This window comes from Alosa pseudoharengus, unplaced genomic scaffold (assembly GCF_046254945.1).
Source record: "Alosa pseudoharengus isolate Yale_2024_CS ecotype anadromous, Long Island Sound unplaced genomic scaffold, YU_APseudo_1.1 YU_APseudo_1.1_scf_6, whole genome shotgun sequence".
Lineage (NCBI taxonomy): Eukaryota > Metazoa > Chordata > Actinopteri > Clupeiformes > Clupeidae > Alosa > Alosa pseudoharengus.
Window position 1 is genome coordinate 22,530,867 of NW_027468848.1, and position 10,097 is coordinate 22,540,963.

Genomic DNA, 10,097 nt, shown 5'->3' on the forward strand with positions numbered 1-10,097 from the left:
AGCAGACACTCTTTTCCAAAGTGACATATAATAAGTTGCAAATACTACAGGCTTACCTTAATTAATAGTTAAACAGTCTGTGTAGACAAGTAGTGGGTTAGGCTCTAGATTAACTATAATTTCGAAAAGTATCCTTGCCATCAACACTTGGGAACAACAATGTACTCTGTTGGAGCAAAATTACAAACATGAACTCATCTCATAAGATATGTCCTTTGATGGGTCCATGTTATATGGTGATTTGTATTCCAAGGAGACAAACAACAAAATTCCTGAATGTTACGAGGGTGAAATGAATCAATTTAAGCTCTTTTGCTCTTGCTAAAAGATGCTGAGACTGGCATCTTCCCTCCGATTCAGTAAGCAAGCATACTCTCCCTAATTATGTTAAATTATAGGGTCAGGCTGTGGTATCAAAAGCTTTTCCTTTCATTCTCTCCCAAAAGCTTCTATACTTTTTCTTGCCATCTCCTTTTTGCCAGAACATAAAATGAGAAATGCACAACATCTCTGTTTTGGAAAAATACATTAAGAGTATGCTGACTTCTTTATACTCTAAATATGCTCCCTAAAGTGAGTTTTAGTGAACAAATTGAAACAGGGTGAATGCAATTAGTTTTTTTTTTATATCTCATGGGGAAGACACGATCTGTATGTTCCAGAACTTATTATGGTAAACCAACTATGCTAGAGCTGAACCTTAAATAAGGCATGAATGTATTGGCCAACCAACACACAGAGGAAAGATCAGATGATGCCACAGCACATTAAAAAAACGTTTGAAAGCAACACTTTCTTTTTTTGCCTTGAGAGACAGATCCAGCTTAATGCCTCTCTGATTTCTCATTTATATCTGTGATTTTTAATCATGCTTACAGTCGAAAAAAAAAACATTCACCAAGATAATTACACTGAAAGTCAAAAAGCTGCCATCTCGAGGAAACCAAGGATTCAGTGAGCGCGTGCCTATTCATTTATGGTGCTGAGTGCCACAGAAGGTTAATGGCAGAAAAAGACTGCTTCACACAACCCGCTGCACAGAATGGCGGGAACAGCTGGAGCAAAAACAGCCATCGCCCAGAATTTCTATCAGCTTGGCACCACTCCAAATCAAATTTAGACTTTTTTCCCCCTTCTTCACAAGAAAAAAAAAAAAACACTTTAGTCATGATGAAGCCTTAGAAACAATGGGGGGAGATACAGATCAGGAAAACTGCAAAGGGAATAAGGAATGTTTCTTTTCTTCGCTCGTATGTAATTGTTTATCAAACACAAAAAGGCCACATATCTATAGACTGAATCTGTCTACACTGTAGATTAGCTATCTCGCCCTATCCATTTTTTCAATTAGTGTCAGCACTCCCAAGCCCTGTCTGGTGTATTTCTAGCAAGCTGTCAGAGAGAGCAAAACTCAAATGCCATCTGACCACCAACTGCATATTTCATGGGCTGAGTGAAGGATTTATTGACAAGAACACTGTAACGCTACTCTACATCTTCATCTACATCTCCAAGCTAGTCAAGATGGATCGTCTTGTGCGGTTGACAGCTGAATCGCTTTGATGCCCATTGCGGCTTGTCAAGTGTTTCTCAACGAGTAAATGGAAAAGTCCTTACCTTCTTTTTTGGGGGTACTTTGTCTTCCTCCTTGGCTGCCTTGCTGCTCTTTCCGTGCTTGGCTGTCTTGTGTTCCCCTGGCTGCTTGATGGTGATGCGGATCTCCGGCGGGCAGATATAGTTCTCCAGGTTCTTGGGGGGCTTCTTGGCGCGCTTGGTGGTCTGGATCTTCAGCTTGAGGCTGCCCTCGGAGAAGCTGGCCTCTTTGATGGAGAACTCCTGCTCCTCCATGCCGTCTGGCTGTGTCCACTTCTCACTGTCGGCGTTCGAGCTGGCGTCCACGTCCCGGCCCAACCCCAGGTCCTCGTCCTCCTCGTGCTCTGCTGCCCCTCGCTCCCCGGGCAGCAGGAGCCCCTTCGCCTGGCTGGGAAGCAGGCTGCTGCCGCCGGTGAGCTCTGCCAGGGTCGCCCGGTTGATGGTGCTCCCGGACGGGAAGAACTCGGCCTCACTGCCCGCTTTTGGTCGGGATGCCCGGGACAGTTCCCTCTGCTCCATTGCTGATCCCCAACGTGTGTTTTTGGGAATCGGACACCAGGAGCAAACTCAGGAAAACAGGTGCCCCACCTGCTTACTCTGGCTACCCTCTCCGATAGCGGCGATGGCGGAGTCCGTTGGGTGTTATTGCTCTCTGAATCTGATGGATCTCACAAGGATACAGATTTTCCAAGATGAAACTGCATAGGGGAGAGAAAAACACAAACAAAACACAAATAAGAACCTCCCCGCTGTCATGTCAGAATGGGCAGAGAAGTCTACACTGCACACAGTCAAACTCCCATGGCATCCAAAACCAAAGAGCCTCACTGAGAAAAATAAATGGCTTAGCAATTAGCACAGCACACAATAACAGTGAACATCAGTTATTCTGCGCCCCTCAGACACGTAATCCTTGTTTTTTTGTTCTTCTTTGGGCACAATTCTTTTCATTACAGTGGGACATTTATTACACTGCCATGCTTGAAGTTTAAAGCTTAAAATCACTGGCAGACAAAAACAGACTGTCATGCATGTCTTTTCATGCACTATCTGGACGCTCTCAATTGAAGTATTAAAGCCCACCACAGGCTGCCACATCACAGTCCTCCTCACCACACACTACGTGGACTCCCAATTCCTCGTTAATTCAGACTCTAATGGTGAGAGGAGTAATCACGCTCATGGTGCGAACATGTGAAAACAAGCGGCCCCTGTCAGAGCCGGCTCTTCCCAGACAGCATGCAGACCTGCAACCTGGTCTGCTGCTACTCTTGTGGAAAAGCCCAATTACACTGGATGGCAACACTTCCAGAGTGAACTGTTCTGCATCAAGAGACAGGACTGAGCACTATGGGGTTTCTCTCTCTCTCTCTCTCTCTCTCTCTCTCTCTCCCTCTGCCAGCCTCTTTCTCTCCCTTTCTTTTTCCAGAGACCAGAGAGAGGGAAATCTGCAGCCCTCAATGAAAATGTACAGTCTCCATTTTCATACACTTTAAGGTCATCGAACCCTGGTTGTACACACTCCGTGTTACGATGAAATGTTGTGATAGTGTGCGTCAAAGAAAGTGTAGCGCACATGCATGAACAGGCCTCTAACCGAGTGGTAGATGATGGGGGAGATAGTTTACGCCCGTGCATGCTTGTTGTTGCTTGTTGGCCACTGACTTCAAATCTCACATGGACACCATCTGAGTATTCAGCTGAAAACTGACGAGTCAATTTTTTAAACCTCGGCTGGGCCAATCTGCGGTGAATTTTATGTGGTACATTGTGTGCTGAGGGCTTTTGCGCATTAGTTCATATGGTTTTGATAAAGAATGCCAGAGGGTTTGTCTAAATAAAGCTTAGTGGAGATCTGGAAATCGAGAGGCGGACTTGGGTCCGCAAGTATTACTATTATCTTCTAGTGCGCTCTGTTCTAGATACGTATGACTAAATCCAACACCAATATTTTCGCAGCAGTGTACCTTACAACTAACACAGACACGTTCCAATGTGAACTACCATTCAAATGTGTCAAAGATCAGGCCAAAGGACAAGGGGAATGTGAAAAGGGAGGATGTGGTACAGCTTCATTAGTGTTCAGGATGTCATTGGGTATAATCATCTAATAAGCAAACATCCTCACTTTCACCACTCCGAGAGAGACCAGTTCAGTAAAACTACCGAGAATTCTTCCCAGCTGGTGATTTGAAACGTCCATTAGCAGGGATTCAAGCTTGAAAAAATCCTTTAAAGTCCTGCAATTCCTCAGTGATCTCATCACAGACCACTATGTGGCCTATTCACCGTTAAATAGGCCTAATGCATCACAACAAAAATAAACATCATTCCACAACACTTCAGGGAATGCTCTGCAGACCTCCTCATCTATGCCAAACACTTCAACACTGAGTCTTTTGCTACCTACTCATAAAATGATCACTTAACAAGTTCATTGCTGGCACGCATGCAGAGGGACATTCTCAGTGTCTGGTACATGACATTATCAGCACAGTAAACGGTGATAAGATAACAAAATGGATTGATTAAAAAGGTCTGTCCAACATGAAGCGAGGTATTTCCTTTGATCGCCAGCACAGTAAAACCAGCCATAAATAATGGATGCCATCGCAGTCTTTCACAGCGCAAACCTGGATTCAGGCTGGGCATTTTTAAGAAGACGTGTCTATCTCTACCGAGACACCCTATCAAATCTAATGCTCCTTTAGAATTCTCTTTTATGCCCATAACAACTTTGCAATAATAATAAGCAGGACCCTTGAGAGGTTAAAAACACACACATACACACACACACAACTCCAGGAAAAAGAAAACAGTTGGGAAGAATGTCCAGGGGCCTCCATGAGTTGCAACAGTTTCCTTTCATGAAAGGGGAACCTCCTTACTGGCTGGCGAGTGCCAGCCATATTATGTCAGCATTGATGTGTATTGACTGAGAGCTCCCAGAGACGACTCCCCTCCCTGGTGTCGCTCAATCAGTCAGCCTGCTTACTGTAAATGGTATTGCTGTTGCTGGCATGTGGTTAGATCCCCTCTTGGTGTCTCTCTCTTTCTTTCTTTCTTTCTTTCTTTCTGTTTCAGAGGCAATTGGCAACTGTAGAACTATCGCCAGCCAGCCTCTTAAATGTGGTTTTCACCTACGTAGAGTATCGTCTTTTTTGGGGTGGTAAACAAAGGCATTTGGGTGCCTTGGCTGGCAGCAAACACTTTATCTGGGGCAAGAGCATCACACACACAGCACGTGCAAAAGGATTTTGTGCTGTCATGGAGCCCTTTTAAGGCCATGAAGCGAGAGGCCTCAGGTCGACTCACAAATAGCTCAGCCAAACAGTCACACATTCACCGGCTGCCAGCAGACACCGAGAGATTTAGGAGAGCAACACCACCCAGCATATCACAGCACAGTCTGGCACAATATAACATACTGCCATGGATTTATGTGTAACTTAATGTAGGGTATAATGTGTAATACAGCACTGCATTACATAGTAACATTCCATAACACAGTAATGTTGACTATGTATATGCATATGTAGTTGCATAATGTATGTATTTTTGTGAGTTTAAGTACATTATATAGTGTATTCATTCACTATAATTAATTATAACACGTTATATGATAACATTTTTGAAATCCTATTCAGTTCATGTAGCTCATTATAACTTATTTGTAGGCTATGCCACAAAAATGAGCATACCATGACAACACTATCATGTAAGTTAATATTCTGTTTATAGAAGGCAACAGAGAAAAGGGCTCAATGGAAATCTGTTTTCCAATGCCCAGCATAGTATAATTTGTGGTTGTCTCGTTACATATAATTCATCTCTTCAGAAGAGAGAGAAAAAAACGCCCACACTGAAAGCACAGTAATGCTTGTCGGATAAAGGCCAACAGGCGCATTCAAAACCATTCACACGAGAACTTTCGACAACAAGGCTACGGCCAGAATAATGAGCTTGATGCAGTCACATCACACCCCCTGGGTAGAGGGGGAAGTGATTTTGTCCCCTTGCACCAGTAATCGGCTCCTCTGGAGTGGCAGGCTTGACAGCTCTCTGGTAGGAGAGACACAAATGCTTGGAAGTCCTCCACGAGCAAGTCAATTCATCACTTTGGCCACATTTGCTCAAGCCTGACCTCAGAAGCTATGTGGACAATTGTGGAGCCATGATATCCAAAAATGCTATTTCAAGCTGGGTACAGTGGCTACACAACCAGAAAAAAATATAAGAAATGGAATAAATCAGAGTCAGTCTCACTTTTGTGATATTTGTCTGACGCCATTTGCTCTAACTGCATGGACTTATAAGTCTGCAAATAAAGTAATATAATCCAGTTTTATTAACATGTTTTCCACTGAACTGTACTTACTGATGTGGCTAACTAATTCTCCAAAACAATTGTCTTCCTATTGACTTCCAATGAATTACATCAAGCTTTCGATGTGCTTTTTTTGCTTTCCTAGAATTATGAATAACATCCTACACTTATGGTGTAATGTAAAACCAATATACTGAACTTGAAGAAGAAAAAGATAGACACAAAGACAGGATGAAAGAAAGACAACTTGAAAGAAAGAAGGAAAGAATGAAAGAAAGGAAGAGGTTGCCTTCCTCCAACCATACACTGCCAAAAGGTGTTCTTGTTTAGATATCCAGCTAGAAATGGCTGCCAACAATTAGATTTGTCCTTGGATATCGCTTCGCTTTCCCTCGTCTCCTGTCATGGTTTGGCTGACGTCCACTGAAACTAGCCATGTCCAGGTCCAAGAAAAAAAAAACAATTGTCGACAACCGCTCAAAAACTATTGGGCGCAACCCTTTTTAGAGTCTGAGAGGAATGAGCTGGGTTTGTGAAATAAAGCAAAGACCAAGCCTGTGCTAATGAGAAGTTCTTTGTGAAAACAAATCGGCAACTTTTTTGTGCTAATTGCTATGTAAAGTTCCAAGTTTTCCTTCCTTTTTGTACTGCGCCCGACAATGAATTATTTTATATGAGGTGTATGTTTAAGACATTTCTCCCATGTTCTGCCAATTTCAAAAATAGCCAATTAGCAAATCCTCTTAAGGTCTGCTCATTAACACACAACACCCATGTGAAAACTCACATAAAAAACTGTGTTGCTCCAATATGACTTTTCGCATGAATGCAAGCAGCAAGCGAAAAAACACATAAACAAACGAACTTGGCAGAGAGTGACTTGGATGTTACTGTAGAGCTAGGAGGAAAACCCTCTGAAGTAGTAGAGATGTGATAGATAGTTCTTCAACACAAGGCAAGTGGTGCACTGGCACTTGAGAGGAGGCAAGGGTGCTATGCAAGCTTTGGGTGGACACCATTGGAGTGGGCAGCAATTAATTTGTCATATTCAAAGACTTGAAAAGTGAAAAAACTTTATATTAAGTCTGGATGGATGGGCACATGCCCATTTAACTTCAATGGACATAATGTGTGAAGGGGTCACAAATACAACTGTGAACAGATTGTCTATGGTTTAACCTCCGGTTCAGAGGGTATTGCAATCCCAACATGAGGACTACCATGTTAGGTTTGGCTATGACAATGGGGTTTAAGAGTTAACATCCTCTGGTTTAATCTCTGTGTATGATCTCCACTGCTCAACTAAGCTTTTGACTGGCTTTTGTGGCTACTTCATATACACAGATATATGTCCTAAGGGAGCTATACCTGAAATTTACATAATTCTGATGTTGCAGTTTCAAGAAGAGCAACACTGATGCTGGCTTTTAAAGGCCCTATAATAGACGTATCCGATTAATCAAATGGAGGGAGGAGCTGGTAACTTGACCACTAAATGGCCAATTCTTGCAAGCTATTTACAAGCTCTGTCATTCATAAAGGCATTTGCAAAAACCTCACCAGTTCATCTGAGTCGTTGCAGGACACGCTGAGCCCCCAGACAGTTGTTTGTGGCGTAGCCTACTCAAACTGACACTGAGTGACTCCACGCAAGGCAGATTTTTTTTCTTCTTCTCACAGTCACAGCCTACCCCTTCTCTGCAGTAAGTTATTGAGTTGTGATGCTTATATGTTAGTGGCTGAGAACGAGCGGAATGGTTTGTGTCAAAAAGAAACTGGGTGTTTCATTTGTGCCTTGAAGGTCACGTCACCTGCCATTGTGGTGGTCCCAACTGAGATAACACCTTCAGAAACACCGCTTCCTCTCCAGCACGCCTGCCACAATGTGCATGGTAACCAGCCTCCTGACACAACTTCTTCTCTGGATGACTACACACAGGACAAAGTTCTCATCAAATGTAAACTTATGTATTAAGTTATATCTCAGAGGATCAGACTTACCAACTAAAAGCATCCCATGCCATTTATCAGCATCCCCAGCAATGCTACAAGACCTTTCAGGGTTACCACATGACAAGTCATGCTTGAGTAGGCTACCTGACGGGCAATGATAACAGCAGCATGTAGGCCTACCTATAGGCTGCAGAAACATCAGAACTACACTGTGTGACAGCACCATGGAACAGTGAACTATATGAAATAGCTTATGCTAAGTGAAGATATCACTTATTCTAACCAATAACTCCAGTCAATATTTGCTGGTCTCGGTTGCAAGTAGACTAAATACATTATTTTGCCAAATACCGGCCTGCACACATATCATGCTCTTAGGCTATATCAGCATGCTTGGTTAATTAAAATAGCGGGAAACTGAGTAGGAACCTTATTTGGTCGACCAAACTCTATGGAAACATTTGAAAATACATGAGAAAATCTATTAGCTCCTAAATAGAAAGCAAAGCATTAGACCTCTCTAAAAACACTATGAAGAAATGCACGTTAGCCTAAAAATGCTGCTACCTCTTCACATGGGCAATTAAGCTACTCGCAAATTGAGCCCTTCTTTTGCATGCAATTTTTAACATAACTATTCACCGAAGATCATGGACATAGCAGATGCACTGATTTTTTCACTTTGCTTTGCAAAACCCTGTAAGGCTACATCAAACTGATTTAATAAGCCATTTCCAGTTTGTAACAGCTTTTTGTAGAGTAGCCTACAGTTTTTCCATTACGGCACAGGTCAGTCACATCTAATTATGAATACATTTCATGTCGCTAAAGATGCAATACACTTAGGCGATTTGCCTAATGAATCGCTTGTTACAAGAATACAGTAGCCTACCGCTCGTGAATCTTGAATCCAAGAGCATATATATGGGGAGAAAACTTACCCATGTCCGATCGTTGTGTTCAAGCAAGGCGTTCGGTTGGTAGTTTCAATGTATCATTTTAAATCCATCCAGTCAGGAAGCTATTATATCATTTCCACTTGAAATGACATAGCCTTATGCAATCTGTCAAACTGGACGCGGCTTCAAAACGGCGTTAAAACAGTAAAATGGCGTCAACTGAGTGCTCAAAATAGACAAAATTTAGAAACGGTCAAATGATCAAATCGACAAGTTAGCGGAAATTAAACGTTCCAAGGTCCACTGTGTTGAACGAAATGCGCAATCACTCACTGATGAACTATGCAATTTATCAAGCCAGGGTGCAAAAAGCCCTGCCGTGTTGCTGGTCAGGGACCTGCATAGCTTCCCTCTCAAATCATAGACTTGGGGGTGGATGAAACTGCTTCACTGCAGTGAAAACAAACCCGGAGAGAAACGGTGTTAGTATCCTTTAGTATCCAAAGTCCCACCGTGACGCTTCCGAATCGTCAATAGACGTAAAGATGTTGTAAAAGTGATTTCTCTAAGTAGCTTCTTTCCTCGTTTTGGTCAGTCAGAGTTCGGGATGTTTTCTCTTAAGTCCTTTACACTCCTTCTCTCGCCAGTCCCGCAGCAGTTTTTGATAATGATCTCACAGTAACATGCACTGGACGCTGCTTCAAGCACAGGCACTGTGCTCAATGTCGCCTCTACCTGTCAGTGGAGGCGCACCATGCAAAGCCTACACAACTTCTCCTTGGAAAGACGACCACTTATAACGAGTGTTTCTGTACCCTATTAGGCTATTTCATCATGACAATTAATTATTGTAATACATCATAGAGACCGAGATTACTTGTGGCCAAATATAATTGATACAACTCATAGGCTTAGACCCTACAGTTTTTAATTAGGCCTATACATATATATATATATATATATATATACACCACAATGTAATATTACAGCAGCAATAACAGTGTAGTTGTTTCAAAGTATAGGCTATTCTTGGTCATTCTGAATAGGCATTTAATTGGGCAGGTCATTACATTGGTGTTTTTGGGTAGGCCTAACGCCTTTGCGAGGAGAAATAAAGGTATTTCATTTCTTCATAGGCAATGCCTCTGCATTTGCGTTGATATTTTCATCAGTGTGTTAGGTTTACCATACGTGAATTGAATTTTAATTAAACAGTATGAGCTCGCATGGTTTATCTCCCCCTAGTGGAACTAGAGGTTTCACGCCTGATGTACTGACCATATTTTTTATATGTGTGAGTGCATTAATTCATGTTTTAGCCTACC

General features: G+C 42.4%; 1 protein-coding gene across 1 annotated transcript in view; it reads right to left on the reverse strand.

The window, feature by feature from the left end:
* The window catches only part of setbp1 (SET binding protein 1), a 44,772-nt gene extending 35,354 nt beyond the window's left edge, over positions 1–9,418 (reverse strand). Inside the window, exons 1-2 of the mRNA XM_076270600.1 lie at positions 8,815–9,418; positions 1,618–2,291 (exon numbers count right to left, since the gene is read on the reverse strand). Coding sequence (XP_076126715.1) covers positions 1,618–2,112 — 495 coding nt within the window. The 5' untranslated portion in view covers positions 2,113–2,291; positions 8,815–9,418. The remainder of the gene's footprint in view (positions 1–1,617; positions 2,292–8,814) is intronic.
* Between the last annotated feature and the right edge of the window lie 679 nt (positions 9,419–10,097).